This window comes from Myiozetetes cayanensis, unplaced genomic scaffold (assembly GCF_022539395.1).
Source record: "Myiozetetes cayanensis isolate MyiCay16 unplaced genomic scaffold, myiCay2020 scf2-11, whole genome shotgun sequence".
NCBI classification, from domain to species: Eukaryota; Metazoa; Chordata; class Aves; order Passeriformes; family Tyrannidae; genus Myiozetetes; species Myiozetetes cayanensis.
In genome coordinates, this window is record NW_026087411.1 from 30,925,600 (window position 1) to 30,943,528 (window position 17,929).

A 17,929-nucleotide genomic window follows, 5' to 3' on the forward strand; every position below is an offset into this window, starting at 1 on the left:
CACCAACAACAACAAAAAAACCAAACAACCAAAAAACCCATATTGTCTGCCAGGTTAGGAATGGGACGCAATAGGACAACTTTTCTAATTAAAATTTAAAGAAAACATTAGTAGGAAAAATACTCCAAAACACTAACGTTAAAAGAAATCATTTGAATGATTCATTATTTGGCAGAATCTTCCTTTCCAGAGAGAAATCTTATTTTTAAACACTTTGCTAGCTCAGCTCCAGCACTGCCCTAGTAGGCTGCACCCACACAGCTGCTACACTGGCAGCAGTGTTCTACAGTGTCTTGGCGTGCATCAAGGGATTCTGGTAGGCTCTGCCTCCTTGGTGAACATGGATACTGCCTAAAACCCACTCCATTTTGTGCCTGTGGCAGCTGGCAGGCAGGTAGCAAGAGAACTTGACGTTGGTGTCACCTTTCCCTGACAAACCCCAAGGGCCACTGTGGCCAAGGGTGACAAACCCTGCTCACAGAGTGTGAGCTCAGTGCAAGGGACAGCTCAATCAGAGGTGATGCCCCAGGCTGCTCTGTCATCTGAAACACAGCAGAAGCCAATGGGTGGCTTGATACTGTCAAACATGCAGGGGCTGCAGAAGGCCAAATAGGGCAGGCTGGAGGTGGGAGGAAAGGAGTCTAGAATCTTTTGGCCTAAGATCTAATGGGAGGCAGCTTGAGTTCAGTCCTGAGCTGTCACTCTGCCCCCTGCTCCACACTGCAGTGCAACAGGCAGATGGCTCCTGCCACAGCTCCTGCCACAGGGGTGCTCAGATCACACCAGCCAAGAGCAGCCCAGGCTCAGGCCCTGGCACAGCTCATCCAGCTGACCCATGCAGATTGGAAAAGTTTACTCCCAGGCTGTGGGGACATGCAGCGCTTGAGGTGGAGAACTACTGCCCATTGGAGATAACCCCACCTGCACAGCAGGTTATGTGTTCCTCCCACCTACTTCATCTTCCCTGGGCACGGAAGGGGTAGAGATCACCTAAAGCAGGGCTCTGAAAAGCAGTCAGGGCACAGGAGAGACCAGCAACACGATACCGTCAGGCACAAGCTGAGACTTGCTTCCTCTGCGGAGTAGGCATGAAACACAAAGGACCCCACCGAGTAAATCATCAATTCTTTAATTGCAGTAGAACAAAATAACAGAAAAATAATCAAACAAAACCCAACCAAAATACAATATTCTACCCCGGGGGTTCAGGGAGGCAGCAGCTCAGAGGAAAGGCTCTCCCACCCCGATGGAGCAAGGGCAGTGTTTGATGCCTACTGGTAACATGGGGCACCCCGTGAGGGGGTGAAAGAGGAAGCCTGATGCCTCCTCACCTCCACTCCCCCTCAGCAGCTGTTCCTACACAAGCAGAAAGACACAGGACAGGCCTCGGGCTACCTGAATCACACACTACAAACAAACAGGAAATCGTGCCCTCCTGCACCCTGCCGAAAACAACCCCAACCAAAACATAGCCAAAAAAATAAGACACCACCATGGAGTCAGTAGCAGCTGGTGGGAGCAGACCCCCTTCTAGGCAGACATGATATAGGGCAGAGGTCTGGCAGGTGAGGGAAGAGCCCTCCTCCTTTAGTCTACCTCTTCCATGCGGGATGCATCTTCATCTCCCTCCAAAGGGGGCATTTCCTCAGGGAGAGCTGCACTGGGCTCCTCTACTGTCACCTCATCTTCATCAATGCCTGGGAGAGGGGAAAGAAAGGAATAGATGAGGCCTCCCAAGTGTCACCTGATCCCAGAAGTACAGCCTCTCCCAGAGCAAACCTGTCTCCTGCCCACAACCTGAGGAACAGGGCTATTAGCATCCAGTAGTTCAGAGAATATCCTGAGTTGGAAGGGACCCACAAGGATCATCCTGGCTCTGCATAGGACCATCCCCAGGAGTAACACCATGTGCCTGAGAGTATTGTCCAAACACTTCTGGAACTCTGTCAGGCTTGGTGCTGTGTCCACTTCCCTGGGGAACACGTTCCAGTGCCAAACCACCCTCAGCATGAAAAACCCTTTCCTCCTATCTAACCCATATCTGCCCTGACACAGCTTCATGACACTCTCTTGGGTCCTATCATTGGTCACCAGAGAAGAGATCGGTGCCTGCCCCTCTTCTTCCCCTCATGAGGAAGTTGCAGACTGCAATGAGATCTCCCCTCAGTCTCCTCCAGACTGAAAACTAATAGAAAAGTCAGTTTTATTAGGAGTTACAGCACTAATCCTATATAATATTCCCAATAACATCTGCACTACTATATGGATACCACCTATGCCATTGGAGGGCACTCCTTAGCCAACAGAGATTAACAACAAAAGACCTGTCACCCAGCACCACAAAACCCTGAAGTGAATGTGGTTTAGGAATTGAGCATTTCTCTCAAGACAAACACTGCAAATCCAGTAGAGCCACAAGTAAAGCAGTTGCAACACTCTAAAGCTACTTAGTTTCCAACACTGCAGGTATTTCAGTTTACTCTGAACAGAAAGCTGTACTACCATACAGACCTCCTAGCTGCAGTTTGAGTAATACAAGACCCTACTCCTACTGAGAATAGGCAGTAAAGGGTTGACACCTTAGCTGTGCCAAGGCAAAGCACCTCTGATTTACATTTTTAGCTAAATAGCAAACTTGGAGAAAAAGGCTGGGTGCAAGCACAAGCTGTTTTACCAGATGGGTTACATCATCCATGACAGAATTTTGACATTCACTCTGAAGAAATAAAAAGCCTCAGCTTGTGATCTGTACAGCCTGGTAGTGGCTCCTGGCCTTGCCGAAGACAGGAGAGTCCACCCAGCGCCCTGAGTCCTCCTGAAGTACCTTGTTCCACACTTCCACTTGCCCCTGGCCACCTTATGTACACAGCCAGTTCTGCACATCACACCAGCACGGCTCACTTATGGGCCTCCCCTGGTCTCAAGATAATTACAACTAGCCTGACCAGTTAGCCTGCCTTCAGGGCCTGCTCCAGACCTGAGAAGCTGCATGGATACTTACCAAGGCCCAGTTTGATCATCCTGTAGATGCGGTTGGAGTGGGTCTGGGGATCTTCCAGGGAGAAACCAGAGGACAGCAGAGCAGTCTCGAAGAGTAGCACCACCAGATCTTTGACAGCTTTGTCGTTCTTGTCAGCATCAGCCTTCTGGCGGAGGGTTTCCACAATCGGGTGGTCAGGGTTGATCTCCAGGTGCTTCTTGGCCATCATATATCCCATGGTAGAGTTGTCCCGCAGTGCCTGAGCCTTCATGATGCGCTCCATGTTGGCCGTCCAGCCGTAGGTGCTGGTGACGATGCAGCAGGGAGAGGAGACCAACCGGTTTGAGACCGTGACCTGTCAACGTAGCCGAGGGTTAGCTGAGCGAGGTCCCCATATGCCCTGGACTAGGCCCAGCCACAGCACACATGATAGCTTAAAGTCCTTGTCCCAAGTTCACCTGGGGACACCCCAAAGCAAGCAGAGATCTTCCAAGCAGTTCCAGGACTGCTGCACAGACTAGTTTGGACAGCTCAGCCAGCATTTTGAGCACCCACTGCATGTTTCCCACACTTACCCTCTCCCATCAATGCATGTATTTGGGTCAGTGCCCCTCGCCTGCAGCCTGGCTGCTTAGAGCAAGACGGTGCATGCTGGGACCTCCAGACTCCTTTAGGGGCTCCTCTGCAGGAGATGAGAGGCATGCATTGAGCTGGGGCCCTTGCCTGCAACTCGGAGGACCCCTCCCTCCAGCCCAGGGCTGAACTCCCTGCCCATCTCTCACCTTTTCCACCTTCTTGTCCAGGATCTCCTTCATCAGTTTGCAGAGGTTCTCGAACTTGGCCTTGCTCTCCTCCATCTTCTTTTTCTCCTCCTCATCCTCAGGCAGCTCCAGCCCCTCTTTGGTTACTGATACCAGGGTTTTGCCATCAAACTCCTTGAGCTGCTGCACGCAGTACTCGTCAATGGGCTCTGTCATGTACACCACCTCAAAGCCACGCTTCCGCACACGCTCCACAAAGGCTGAGTTGGCAACCTGCTCCTTACTCTCCCCTGTGTTTGTGGAGGGTAGAAATGAAATATCACCGAGATGTAAGAACTGGTTACAGCAGGACAAACAGCACCAGTTACTTGGAACCCCTACCATAAAACTGGCAGCATCCAGGACTCTAGGCCTGTTGGCCTTTCCCCAGCTCTTAGGGGTAGGCTGCTGAAGGCAGCAGGAAAAGTTTTAAGTTAGTCTGTTAGGCAGGTAACCTCCCTCCACCTCACTAGGGCTCAGAGGAGCTCCGTCTCACCTGTGATGTAGTAGATACTCTTCTGGTTTTCCTTCATACGGGACACGTACTCTGAAAGCGAAGTCACCTCATCGCCCGACTGGGATGTGTGGTAACGCAGCAGCTCCGAAAGGCGCTTTCGGTTGGTTGAGTCCTCATGGATGCCCAGCTGGGGGCGGAAAAGATGCATGAAGCCTCCAGGATGAGACTTCGATGCTCTTGGAACCACCCCTGAGGCACAGCCATCTCTGCCCACCTCCTCATCATTTGAGTGTTTGGCCTAGGACAGTCGGAGGGGATGGCTGCCCACAAAGGCTCTCTGGGGCACTCGCAAAACCCCTTTTCCCTTTATCCTAACATCCATGCAGAGGAGACACAGTACAGGGACAAGACTGCTTCTCAGGCAGATGGGTCATGGGCCCCTCCCTCTTCCAGGTGCAGCGTGCCCAGCTTACCTTCAGATTCTTGGAAAAAGCCTCATAAAACTTCTTGTAGTTCTCTTTGTCCTCTGCCAGCTCGGAGAAGAGCTCCAAGCATTTCTTCACAATGTTTTTGCGGATCACCTTGAGGATCTTGCTCTGTTGGAGCATCTCACGAGAGATGTTCAGAGGCAGGTCCTCTGAGTCCACAACACCCCGGATGAAGTCTGAGTAGGGGAAATTGAAATATGCATGAAGTTAAGGATTCTGAGCTTCAACACAGGAGGAAAAGTGCTAAAACACTGACTGTTGTGCACCCACCCCTCATCCACCCCCCCTCTGTACTGGGAGCAGAACCACAGCCTGTGGGGGTCCCAGCTCCACACCAGCAGGCTGAGGCAGGGGGCTCTTACTCAGGTACTCAGGGATGAGGTCGTCACAGCTGTCCATGATGAAGACACGCCTCACATACAGCTTAATGTTATTCTTCTTCTTCTTGTTCTCGAAGAGGTCAAAAGGGGCACGGCGTGGGATGAAAAGCAGGGCCCTGAACTCCAGCTGCCCTTCCACGGAGAAGTGCTGTGGAGCCAGGAAAGAAACAGCTGCTGGGGTGCTTACTTCTACCCCTTCCCCCGTACCCACTGTAGGGAGGCTGAACTGCTGTTCCTCAGGGCACAGCAGGGTCTCTAGCATCCAAGCAACCTGGATTTTGTCCTCCTTAGCCCCACTGTCCCCTAGGTGCCAAGATTCTCTGGCATCTAACAGGCTTGGACAGAGGAGTCATGCTTCTGAGGCCCAACACCCTCCTGTCCAGCTTAGAGATTAGCACTGCCAACCCCTCCACCTGCATGGGAGTCACAGTGCAGGCTGCCACACCACCAGGTGGCCTGGGATCCCTCAGTCCCAATGAGGCACAACCATGGGTGGCACCTGAGGTTCTCAATATGGCCTGGAAAGGGACCCTCTGCCTCTCCCCAGCAGCCAGGGAGTCCAGCACACACCTTGACGGCCAAGTGGTCCTCCCAGTCGTTGGTGAGGCTTTTGTAGAACTCGCCATACTCCTCCTGGGTGATGTCATCAGGGTTGCGGGTCCAAATTGGCTTGGTCTTGTTCAGCTCCTCCTGGTCAATATACTTCTCCTTGATTTTCTTGGTCTTCTTCTTCTTGCCTTTGTCTCCCTCCTCATCATCATCAGAGCCCACATCCTCAATTTTGGGTTTCTCGTCATCTTTGGACCCTGACTCTTCCTCTTCCTTCTCGTCCTTCTCCTCCTCTGCCTCATCGTCGCTGATCTCTTTCTCACGTTCCTTCTCCAGCTAAGGAGAAAGGTACAAGAAATACTCAGGTTTAGCCCCAAGCAACTCTTACAAGAATTCATTTTTCTCCAGATGGGAAAAATGGGTGTCCTCCAAGGCCCAACAACTGCAACATGTGGAATCAAAGCTTCTCTTGGAACCAGCCCTCAGAATCCCTCCTCATGCCACAAAAAGCTGTGTCTGAGAGGATGAGACAAGCAGCAGGAAACCCTCCTTCCTCTGTGGCTGCTTTAGATGGCCTCCAGCTGTACAGATCAAAGGCCAAAATCACAGTTGGACACCCTTCACTGTCCAATAAACCCCCAGCCTCAAAAGAAACTGGGAGCACCACTGCTCAGTACCCAGCCACCAAGAACTATGGAGAGGAATCATAGAGATCATACTCTGGGCCTTCTCTGCGCTCCTGTTTCCAACATCACCTACCCCTGCCTCCAGCTTTCCAGTGGGTCCCCACCGCCCTTCCCTTACGTACATAGAGCGTGATGGGGTAGCCAATGAACTGGGAGTGCTTCTTCACCACTTCTTTGACACGGCGCTCCTCCAAGTACTCAGTCTGGTCCTCCTTCAGGTACAGGATCACTTTGGTGCCACGTCCAATGGGTTCACCTGCAGGGAGAGGAGAGAAACGTCAGGGTTTCAGGGCATAGCATTAAAAGGGCAGAAAGCAACTGCAACCAGCTCCTCAAGCCTAAACACTACAGAATACCAGGATTAACCAGTGTGACTGACAATGCAGCACAGATCTAGGGAGCAGCAGGAAAAGGGACGTTTCTAGCAGAAAAAGGTATTTGTTTCTTTGTACAACACGTACCATGGTCGGTTCGGACAGTGAAGGAGCCCCCAGCTGACGACTCCCAAGCATACTGCTCATCATCGTTGTGCTTGGTAATGACAACCACCTTCTCTGCTACCAGATAGGCAGAATAGAAGCCCACACCGAACTGCCCAATCATGGAGATGTCTGCACCAGCCTGTGAAAGCAGAGAGCCACTGATGAGACCAGCGAAGAGATAGAAAATGTCTACGACTGATTCGCAGCAGCAAAGAATTGGGTCAGCACACAGAGAAAAACAGGCAAGCACCAACAGGCAGCCAGCCCTACCCTTAGCTCCTCCCTGCTGCTGGAAAGGTGGGGAAGCACACTGGGGTAGGCAAACAGCTCCCACAGCAAACAAGGCAGCAGGGCCCTTTAATTATTTATTTATTTATTCCTTAGTACTTGTACATCAGTGCAAGCCTGTGTCCCAGGCCCCAGGAACCCATGTAGTCAAAGGCAACCCACCTGCAGGGCTTCCATGAAGGCTTTGGTCCCAGACTTGGCGATAGTGCCCAAATTGTTGATCAGATCCGCTTTTGTCATCCCAATGCCAGTGTCCACCAGGGTGAGCGTGCGGTCCCGGGGATTGGGGATGATGTCAATCTTGAGATCCTTCCCGCTGTCCAGCTTTGAGGGGTCGGTCAGGCTCTCGTAGCGGATCTTATCCAGGGCCTGGGGGAGAGGGGGATGCTCGCCACGGCCTCCCAGGACCCCCAGGCCACGGCCTCTCCCCAGGCACCCCCGGCAGGACACCAATCCGCGCCCCGGGCCCCCCCGCAGAGGAAGGAGCCCACCCCCCGCCCAGGCTCACGTCGGAGGCGTTAGAGATGAGTTCCCGCAGGAAGATCTCCTTGTTGGAATAGAAGGTGTTGATGATGAGCGACATGAGCTGAGCGATCTCCGCCTGGAAGGCGAAGGTCTCCGCATCCTCCTCATCGTGCTGCACTTTCTCGGGCATCTACAAGGCAAGCACAGCCCACGTTCAGGCCATTAGCACCGGGGGGAGGGCGGCGGGGGCCCCGGTCCCGGCCCGCTCGCCGCTCTGCCCTTACCGTCTGCGGCGGGAGGGACCGGCGAAAGAGCTCCGCTTCGCTACCGGCCGCGCTTTATAGGCACGGAGAGGAGGGCCTCACAGCACGCCATATCTTTCCGCCTTAAAGGGGCCCTCGTCAACGCGCCGCAGACGTATGGTGTATGGGAGGTACTGGCGTTGCCGTTTAGCGGCGGCCATGGTGGCGGCGGGCGTGCAGTGCTCAGCTTCACGTGGCTGCCATGCGGGCTCCCGGCCGGGGCTCTCGGCCGTCCCTCTCCATGGCGCTCGGAGGGTCCCTCCCGGTGCCGCGGTCTGCGGCCCTCCGAGCGCCGCGGCGAGGGGCGGCGGGGAGCCTCGGTGAGGGACTATTTTCCGCGCCGCGCCGCGGAGGAACGCAGTGTGCGGTGCTCAGTGCTGCTAAGTCGGGCACTTCCAGAGGGTTTCACAGAGGTCACGGCGGTGTCGGTGGCGGTGCTTCCCCTTCTCCCGGCCTGGGGCAAGGAATCGGGGATCTGCAGCCCTCCGGGAGGCTGCGGGCCGTGTAGCTCAGCTGTCCTGAGACGGGGGTGCACCAGGGCCCTAGAGGATGAGGAGGGAGAGGACGGGAAGTGTCAGTGCTGGAGCAGATCCGTGTACCCATTGCAAACCAGTTTGAGTAGGCTGTATTCCCAGTGTCTAAGGGAAGTAATAAGATAAGCCTTATCATCCCTGTATCTGGAGTGCTGTGTTCAGTTCTGGGCTCCTTGGTAAGAGAGAGACGTGGAGTTGCTGGAGCAGGTCCAGCGGAGGGCAACAAAGATGATGATGGGACTGGAACATCTCTTGTGAGGAAAGGCTGAGGGAGATGGGTCGAGAAGAGACGAGTGACGGGGAGGGGACGGACATCTCATCAATGTGTGTATAAATATCTGAAAGGAGAGTGCCAAGAGGATGGATCCAGGCTCTGCTCGGTGGTGCCAAGCAATAGGACAAGGGGCAACAGACAGGAACTGGTGCGTGGGGAGTTCCACTGAACACGAGGAGGAACTTCTTTACTGTGCAGGTGACTGAGCGCAGACACAGATTACCCAGAGAGGTTGTGGGTCTGCCTCACTGGAAATATTCAAGAACCATCCGGACACAATCCTGTGCCATGTGCTCTAGGATGACTCCGCTTGAGCAGGGAGGTTAGACCAGGTGACCCACTGTGTTCCCTTCCAACCTGACCCAACCTGTTCCCTTCCAGTCCTGTGATTCTGTGTTGAGGCTGTGGGCACACAGGCCTGACCAGCAAAGGAAGCTGGGGGTGGGATCAGGTGGCCCGAGTCCCAGTTTCTGATGCCTGGGGATGCCGAGGAGGTGATGGCTGTGAATGATGTGGGCCAGAGCGGTGGGGGGGGAGGCGGGTTTCCCGCTAGCAGGCCGGTGTAATTCTCCTGCAGGATCAGGAGGTGGCACTCTGACTGTTCCCAGGCGCAAGGAAAGCTCCCAGCTGAGTGTGCTGCAGGTCATTGCACCCCAAGATGTGCAGGTGAATCTCTTCCTTTTTAGAGGTGCTGGTGCTCCCTCGGTGTACCCTGAGGGCAGCATCCCTGGGGGTACTGGTGGATGAGAGGCTGGACATGAGCCAGCAATGTGCACTTGCAGCCAGAAGGCCAATTGTGTCCTGGGCTGCATCAAAAGCAGTGTGGCCAGCAGGTTGAGGAAGGTGATGCTGCCCCTCTACTCTCTCATGAGACCCTACCTGGAGTGCTGCATCCATCTCTGGGGTCCCTGCACAGTAAGGACATGGACCTGTTGGAGCGAGTCCAGAGGAGGGCCACCAATATGATTAGAGGGAGGGATGGAGCACCTCTCCTACAAGGAAAGGCTGAGAGAATTGGAATTTTTCAGCCTGGAGAAGAAGTGGCTTCAGGGTAACCTAATTGTGGCCTTCCAGTACCTGAAGGAAACTTAGAAGAAAGCTGGAGAAAGATTTTTATAAGGATGTGTAGTGACAGGACAAGGGGGAATGGATTCAAGCTAAAAGAGAGTGGGTTTGTATTAAATATTGGGAAAGAAATTATTTACTGAGTGTGGCGAGGCACTGGAACAGGTTGCTCAGGGAAGCTGTGCATGCCTCATTCCTTGAGGTGTTCAAGGCCAGGCTGGATGGAGCTTTGAGCTACCTGGCCTAGTGAAAGATGTCCCTGCCCAAGGCAGAGGGTTGGAACTTGACCTTTTTAAGGTCCCTTCCAACCCAAATCATTCTATGATTCTATGCTTCAGTGATTCTCCCACATTGTCTGTGTCCTTGCAGCTGGTCCTGACTGTGCAAGGGATGCACATACCACTTCCACCTCTGATTCTGGCTACACAGCACCCTGGGATGCCCAGGAAATGCTGGTGCCTGCTCCCTTCAGCCCTTTCACCTCTCCAGCCCCTCTCCCCTGCGGCGAAGGAGACACACACACCCCCAAAGGAGCGTTTTGGTCTTTTTATAGAAAACGGCAACTGTACAGACACATTTACACAGACAAGGGACAGGAAAGCCAAGGGACAGGCGAGGCTTCCCCCTGCAGCCTTGGTGGGAAGGGAGTTGCTGCCCCTTCTTGCAGCCCACAGTGGGACCTCCTGTCATACAACCAGGAGGCTGAAAAACAATGTCAGAATCACAAAAAAAAAAAACACACAAAAACCCCCACAACAAAAAACAAAACCCCAAAAAACCCAACCCAAAACACAAAAGGGAACAGAGGCAAGGAGAGCAGGAGAAGGTGGGGTGTAGAGACCTCCTCCCTCAGCCTAGCCACAGTATTGGGTCTTCATGTGGGTAGGACACAGATGTCTGTGCCCCTGGGATACCACTGCACAGGGGCATGTGCGTCTAGCAGAGAGCAGGGATTGTGAGGCTGGCTGGGGCTCTCCTCCCTATTCGCAAGTCTTACCAGGAGGAGAAGGGATGGGGGATATTTCCAGGACCGCTGGAAGAGAGGAGAGGAGAGCAAGTCCCTAGGTGCCTTGGGGGAAGGGGCACAAGAAGGAATAACACTGGATACCAGCCTTCCACTCTGTCAGAGAGGAAGAGGCTGAAAATGGCTTTTGGCCTTGAGCTGGGGAGGTTACGCAGTGTGGGAGGCAGCTGGAGCTCTGTGAGATCCCGGGGGTCTTACAACACACACAGCATGGGGAAGGAGAAGGCACATAGGCCTGAAGGCGTCACACAGCCGAGCATGGCAGGAGCCGGGCCAACCCTGCAGGAGTGGAACCATCCCTGGTGTAACGTCTGCTGTGGCAGTGTGATTTGGCAGGGACAGGCATGAGGTGTTGTTTTCCCACAGTGCTGAGGTGTCCAGGGCCTCGGAGGAGGATGCGGAGCCATCTCTTGGTGTCCCTGCACCCTCTGTGTGCCTCTGCTAGATGAGAATTCGGAACAGAAAGGAGACCGCAGCTCCTAGGGCCAATCCCAGCGACAGGAAAAAGGCCATGATGGCTCCAGCTGTCTCTGCTTCATGCACAAGCACTTTCCTAGGGGAGAAACAGGTGTCAGATCCATCCTCTGGATGCGTGCCCCATGCCCTGCTGTTCAGTGGAGATAGGAGGCTCCTCTGCAGTAGAGGAACAGCAAAAGCAAATTCACCTTGGCTCCAAGAGCCTGTCTCCAGACTGCAGATTCATACAGAAAAAGTGCATCAGGCAGGTAACCCCAAAGCTCCCAGCACCAGGGATATCCCTCTCTGACTCCTGCCCCTATGCGCTATATCCTGCCTGGCTGTGCCCCAGCTGGGCTCCTCATGCCACCTGTGCTGGGCAAGGCTGTGGGTGCTGTACCACACTTTGCTCCCCTCCAGATCCCTGCTGCATCCGGTCCCTTCCCCTGCGTGGCAAGTGAGGAAAATGGAGAGCCCAAATAGCTTCCTCATCCCTAGGATGCAGAGGTGCAAGCCTAGGAGATGGGACACCGGGGGTAGTGCCAACTCCCTTCTGTACCTGTGGCCCCTTCTCCAGATGCCAGAGCTGGGCGGAGCTAGACTCCGGGAGTCATGCCAGGACTGTCATCTGGGGGTGTAACCAACCCTTCCCTCATCCCCAGCTCCTACTCACTTGGGCCCGAAGCACATGCAGAGGCTGGCCAGGTAGCCATTGGAGATGGAGAAGAAGATCATGAAGATGATGTACCAGGCGTCATGGGAGAACACCACAGGCAGGTAGTAACGGGGCTGCACGTTGCACAGCATGAAAAGAGGGATGAAGATGACACGGAGGACCACCATCACTGGCAGGAGGCAGCTGTCCTTCCCGGGCTGGGAGAAAAACACAGGCAGCTGAGGAGCAGGCATTCCCCATACCATGGCATGCCGGCAGGGGCTACACAGAGGCTGTCCCTCCTGTGCCAGGGCTGCAAAGGAGCCACTGAGACGGAAAAGTTCCTGAGAGACTTTCTCTGCTACAAGAAGTCTCAGCATTACCACCTGCTATGGTAGAGAGGTCCTGCTAGGTCTGAAAGCCCTGTCCCGGACTACTTGGAGAGCAGCAGCACCAGAGCTAAAATACTGAGCTGGGTCTGTGGGTTATTGCTAAGCCCTTGGTGGCAATGGGCACACAGGCAGGAGAGCCTTGTGCACACTCATGCAGTGAACCACCGTGCAGGACAAGGCTGGCTGAGGTAAATCCCTTCTGGCACTTCAGCGCCTGCAAACTGGGCTTTAACCAGCTCTTCAGCCTCCTACGCCATCCCCCAGCCAAGTGGGGCAAGATCCAGCAATCTGGGAAAGGGATTATGCTGGGGCTGTTTTGGAATGTAGTGGGAAAGTCATGGACCAAGTTACAGTCTCCTTGGATCCTACCAGAGTTCCTGTACAACAGAGACTGGGACAAACAAGGAAGACATCATCCCGTTATGTTGTCCCTGCAGCTGGGACCAAGGCAGCCTCTGGCATGAGACGTGCCTGGTCCTGTCTGGGGTCCCCTCAGTGAGGTGCCAGGGTCGCAGATCACAGGGCTCACTGGTCTGAGGTCAGGAGAGACCCCCAGGTGCTTTGGGAGCTGCTGGGCTGGCGTGGCCACAGGACACTTCCTGAGCACAGGAGGAAGCTGAGGTTAGGCCACCTGCCATGCCTGTGGGGCAAACTGGTGACAGCAACTGCCTCTCCTGTTTGAGGAGGAAAAAAGGAGCGAGCGAAGCCCCAGCCAGGGAAATGAGGTCCAAACCACATGCAGTCAGACTTTCCACACACTTGTTTTGGAAACATCTCCTGCTGGGTCATCCCACCACGGAGGCTGCGGCCTGGACACCAGGCAAGGCGGCTCATGGCCAAGGCCAAGGGCAGCCAGCAGTGATGGCCAGGGGAGAAGCAGCTCCAGGCTGCGGGGAAGTCAGGCCTGGGCAGACCCCATGGCACATCGTCCTGAAGACCTTCTCTAAACAAACAGCCTGAACAATAAGGGGGAAATGGTTCTTGGAGAGTGGGTGAAGGGGCAGGAAAAGACCCAGACAGGACAGCCCCCTTCCTTGCCCAGCCTGGGGAGATGAAAGCAAGGGGATGTGGCTGGGGACAGCTCTGTGACCCATATGGCATGGCTCTGCCCTGCTCCCAGGACAAGGGTCTTTGAAGCAGCTGCGTCCTATGCTGAGGCCAGAGGTTTTATTTTGGGCTGCCCTGTCTTTCACCCTCTTCCCCGTCGCCGTCCTGTCTCACTGTTTGCATAGCTGGAGTGAAGGTTTGTTTACAAAGAGGCTGAAATGGAGGACGCAGCTTCATCCAAGCCATGCTGGAAGAGAGGTGGGAGGACAGAAGAACACTGTGGTTCTCAGCTCTGACCCATAAATCTCTGCTTAGGACGTAAAGCGGGAGTCAGCTCTGCACCTCCTTCCTGCTCCAAGCCACGAGTGGCAGCCCCAGTGAGAGCCATGGCTGAGGGACCCGGGGATGGAGACTGCCTGGACATTTGCTCCCTGTCCCACACTTACCCACGTGAAGAGGGCGGTGAGACTCCGTCCCGTCCAGTCAAAGACATTAAAGAGAAGGAAGCAGGAGACAGGAATGAAGTAGAGACCTGCAGAAAGGGGAGAAGGTCACTGATGAGCCCAGCATGCCCCAGCCTCTCATGTCAATTGCACAGAGACTGTCTGTCAGGTGTAGGTTCTCCCGGTTTCCCACTAAAGCCTGCAATAGTCCCCCAGCTAGGCTGGTGTCCGCATCGAAATCATCATGCACAGTGGTTTCCTCTTCCCTTCAGGCATACTGTACTGGGTTTGTGTGGCAAGGTTTTGGTAGCAGGGGAGCTACAAGGGCAACCTCTGTGAGAAGCTGCCAGAAGCTTCCCCCACATCTCACAGAGCCAATGCCAGCCGGCTCCAAGACGGACCCACCACTGGCCAAGGCCAAGCCCATCAGTAACAGTGGTAGTGCCTGTGGGGTAACATACTTAAGAAGGGGGAAAAAAACCCGACATGTGCAGTTGCAGTTTGAGAGAGAAGTGAGAATATGTGAGTGAAACAGCTCTGCAGACACCAAGGCCAGTGGAAAAGGAGGGGGAGAAGGTTCTCCTGACGTCAGAGCAGAAATTACTGTGCAGCCCTTGATGAAGACCATGGCGAGGCAGGCTGTCCCCCTGCAGTCCATGGAGGTCCATAGTGGAGCAGATATCCACCTACAGCCTGTGGAAGACCCCACGCTGAAGCAGATTTGCTGGCAGGACTTGTGGCCCTGCAGAGGACCCGCACAGTGGAGCAGTCTGTTCCTGAAGGATTGCACCCCATGGAAAGGACTCAGGCTGGAGCAGTTCATGAAGAACTGTGGCCCATGGAAAGGGCTCACAGTGGAGTTCATGAAGGACTGTCTCCCATGAGAGGGTCCCCACGCTGGAGCAGGGGAAGAGTGGGAGGTGTCCCTCCCCTGAGGAGGAAGCAGTGGCAGAGAAAATGTGTGATGAACTGACCACAATCCTCATTCCCTGCTTCCCTGCACTGCTGCAGGGGCAGGAGGAAAAGAAATTGTGAGTATAGTTAAGCCTGGGAAGAAAGGAGGAGTGGGTGGAAGGTGTTTTAAGATTTAGGTTTTATGTTTCATTATCCTGCTCTGATCTGATTGGTAATAAATTGAATTAATTTTTCCCAAGCTGAGTCTGTTTTTTCTGTGACCGTAATTGGTGAGTGATCTCTCACTGTCCTTGTCTTGACCCAGCAGCCTTTAGTCATATTTTCTCTACCTGTCCAGCTGTGAAGGGGAGAGTGTTGGAGTGGCTTCGGTGGGCACCTGGCATCCAGCCAGGGCCACCCCCCCGGTACCTGCTACTTCAAGCCCCACTTTCTTTTCTCCCATTTAGCTTGTTCCCAGCTTTCTCCTGTCTCACCCCATCCCTGGCACTCTTACCCCATCTGTTTCCCTTTCCGAGGACAGTGGACGCCTTAGCTGTGATGGCAGGAAAGACGCCGATGGTCACAGTGAAGACGAAGCACACGGACAGAGCCATGACCCAGAGCTAGGCAGATAAAAGAAAGATGCTGGTACCAAACACAGGGCAAGAGACCAGTGCAGGGCTGGTCTCCTATCCCCATGCTCTCATACACCTTTGCCCATCCTGAAAAGAAGGGCAGGGCAAGGCTTTCTGGCAACACACAGACCTTCTTAAAAATAGCAACGACAGAGGGCTTCTCATCAGGGTTGTGGACAGGGATGACCTTTGAGTTATTCTGCTCCATCCCATTCTCATCTGCAGGGGAGACACAAGTACAGCTTAGCAAAATGAGATTTAATTCAGTCCTTCTGTGTCATTCTTTCTTTCAGCTCTTCCTCTTTTTCCTTTCTCTTCCTCCTTCCAGCCCCTCACCTTTCTTAATCAGGTCTCTCTTGGTCTCCAGTTCTGCATTGTACACACGGTACTCTGTCTTGTCCTTCATGGAGTAATATCGGAAGAAATCCTAGAGAGACAGCATGGAAGACTCATTCATGCATGTGGAAACAAGGCTGCCAGGAGTTGTGTGGCAACAGCAGATACGGGCAATATGGGCCAAGTATTGCTTCCAGTTATGCCTGATAGTGATGCTTTCCTGCTCTCCCACCAACTCAGATATTCCAGAAACTCATATTCTTATTGAGCTATCTGAGGTGGGAAGTATCCTGGAGTGCTCCCTCGGGACACAGGAGAGCTTGCCCTGACACAGGAGGTAGAGGCTGGTAGGAGCCACGGGTGGGGCACTAGTGGGCCACAGTTCTTGTGCTGGGATGTGCAAAGGTCCCACGTCCCCACACCCTTCCCCACCAGGAGAACAGTCTCACCAAGCGAGGCAGAATGATGTAGGAGACGATTGCCAGCGCGATCGCCACACAGGCCGTGGTGAAGTAACCGATGAAGCTCTCGGGTTGCTGGGCACCAACTGAAGGCACGGGAAGAGAGAGATGGGAGAAAAAGGGAAAAAGATGATGAGGGCTGAGAGGAGCGAGGCCCTGGGGTCATCTCCCACACAGTCCTGCTGCATGACCCAAGCAGATCCTGTGACAGCAGTGCTCTGGGAAGGCCCTGTCACCTGCAGGGCAGGGATTACTCACTGGCAATACTGAAGATCATCGCCAAAGCAGCAAAGGTGCCCGCCAAGCCCTGCCCGCTCATGATGGGGGCTGTGTAGCTGGCAGGCAGGAGCCCTGCCAGCCCAAAGAGGCTACCCTGGAGAATAGCGCCAAAGGCTGCGAAGGGAAACGATGAGCAGAAATGAGAAACCAATGGCAAGGGTGGAACACGTCTCTCTGGGGAGCCAAGGCCCCTACCCTGCGAGGCGAGGCAAGGCAAGCCCCCCTCCTCCTTGGCATTCCCACACTGAGGTTCATGCTTTCCTCCCAGAAGGATCAACATCAACCCTAGCCATGGGGCTGTGCTCCCTTCCCTCCCCCCCTGCTTCACTCACAGTTGATGAAGATGATGCTGATCATAGTAAAGACAAAGAAGGGAAGAGGGTCCATGGGGACCTTCACCATGATTGCAGTGACTAAAAACACCAGCCCAATGGCCACCAGGCTGCCTGAGATGCGAATCTGCTGGGGAATCCTGCAAAAGAGGGTCTCAGTCAGGAAAACCCACCCCTCCAAAAGCCTGTGAGGCTGGGACTGAGCTCTCCTGTAGGAATTGCAGCCAAACTCTAGGACAGGAGACGGATGCTTTGCCTTTGACCTGACTGAACAGGCTGCAGCTTGGCTCAGTGCTGGGGCAAGAGGACAGGCCAGGGCTGGGCAGCCCTATGGGGGATGGTAGGGGCAAGGACAGGGCAAGGCTCACCGCTGGTGGATGAAGGAGTTGAGGCAGGTGAAGATGAGGAGGGGCACCATGGCGCAGAGAGTCATGAAGTTGTCAAACATGGACTCCAAGTAGGAGGGTTTGGAGGTCTGGTTCGTGACATGGCTCATCTCCTCCGGGTCCTTAAGGCGGCTGATGAAGTACTGCAAGGGAAGGAGCCTGCTGAGGCTGAGGTTCTGCGAGGCCTCCCCCCAGCACACACACACCACCCTTATCCTCCCTCCGGACACACGCTTATCCCTCCTGCCGCCTCAGTGCCACTCGTCCCACCCAGGTCACACATGCTGGTATCCCCTGCTGGTATCCCCTGCACTCCAACACAGAAGCTCTACGCTGTGCCTTGCTGACACACCTACCTACACCATGGTCCTTCAACATGACAGGGGACAATTAGTGTCATGGACAACAGAGGGAAGCCCTCACCTCCCTGGCAGTCATAAAGAAATTCCATGGCAGCAGCGTTCCCAGGCCGAGGATGAAGAAGATCAGCCAGACAGCCTTGTACCTGTGGAGGGGACAGAGCAGTTTGGAGGTGGATGCTGGGCAGGGTAGGGGACAGACATTGCTTCTGACTGTCCCTGGCCCCACAGTGGAAGGCATCAGGACGAGGAGGGAAGATGATATTTATTCCCCTGCCCCACAGCCCCTGCTAGCCTGGAGTGCCAGAGGAGATGTGGTACTGCAGAGGGGCCGTGGGAGGCCCTTCCCAGCAGTAGGGTACAAAGGCAGGGGGATGCTGACTGCTCCTTAGCATGTGGCACCCGGATATGCAGCAGACTTCACCAGACCTGTGAGGGAGTCAGGCTCCCCAGGTGTGTCCCGTCACAAGGGACTGTTTAC

At 54.4% G+C, this 17,929-nt stretch overlaps 2 protein-coding genes across 8 annotated transcripts in view; both read right to left on the bottom strand.

Moving 5' to 3' along the window:
• Positions 1–1,113: 1,113 nt before the first annotated feature.
• HSP90AB1 (heat shock protein 90 alpha family class B member 1) lies at positions 1,114–7,930 on the bottom strand. Its single transcript, XM_050316927.1, has 12 exons — positions 7,860–7,930; positions 7,619–7,765; positions 7,273–7,479; positions 6,802–6,961; positions 6,463–6,596; positions 5,676–5,990; positions 5,088–5,253; positions 4,711–4,901; positions 4,277–4,424; positions 3,763–4,031; positions 3,002–3,335; positions 1,114–1,697 (listed from the first exon to the last, which is right to left on the bottom strand). The coding sequence occupies exons 2-12, from the start codon at positions 7,763–7,765 to the stop codon at positions 1,588–1,590; spliced, it is 2,181 nt and encodes a 726-aa protein (XP_050172884.1). The 5' UTR covers positions 7,860–7,930; the 3' UTR covers positions 1,114–1,587.
• A 2,350-nt stretch (positions 7,931–10,280) lies between these two features.
• The window catches only part of SLC29A1 (solute carrier family 29 member 1 (Augustine blood group)), a 34,514-nt gene continuing 26,865 nt past the window's right edge, over positions 10,281–17,929 (bottom strand). For all 7 annotated transcript variants that reach the window (XM_050316938.1, XM_050316936.1, XM_050316940.1 and 4 more), the window contains 11 exons: positions 17,513–17,594; positions 17,072–17,232; positions 16,704–16,843; positions 16,351–16,485; positions 16,081–16,178; positions 15,632–15,722; positions 15,426–15,514; positions 15,175–15,283; positions 13,770–13,855; positions 11,903–12,102; positions 10,281–11,326 (listed from right to left, as the gene is read on the bottom strand). In XM_050316938.1, coding sequence (XP_050172895.1) covers positions 11,215–11,326; positions 11,903–12,102; positions 13,770–13,855; positions 15,175–15,283; positions 15,426–15,514; positions 15,632–15,722; positions 16,081–16,178; positions 16,351–16,485; positions 16,704–16,843; positions 17,072–17,232; positions 17,513–17,594 — 1,303 coding nt within the window. In that variant the 3' untranslated portion in view covers positions 10,281–11,214. The remainder of the gene's footprint in view (positions 11,327–11,902; positions 12,103–13,769; positions 13,856–15,174; positions 15,284–15,425; positions 15,515–15,631; positions 15,723–16,080; positions 16,179–16,350; positions 16,486–16,703; positions 16,844–17,071; positions 17,233–17,512; positions 17,595–17,929) is intronic.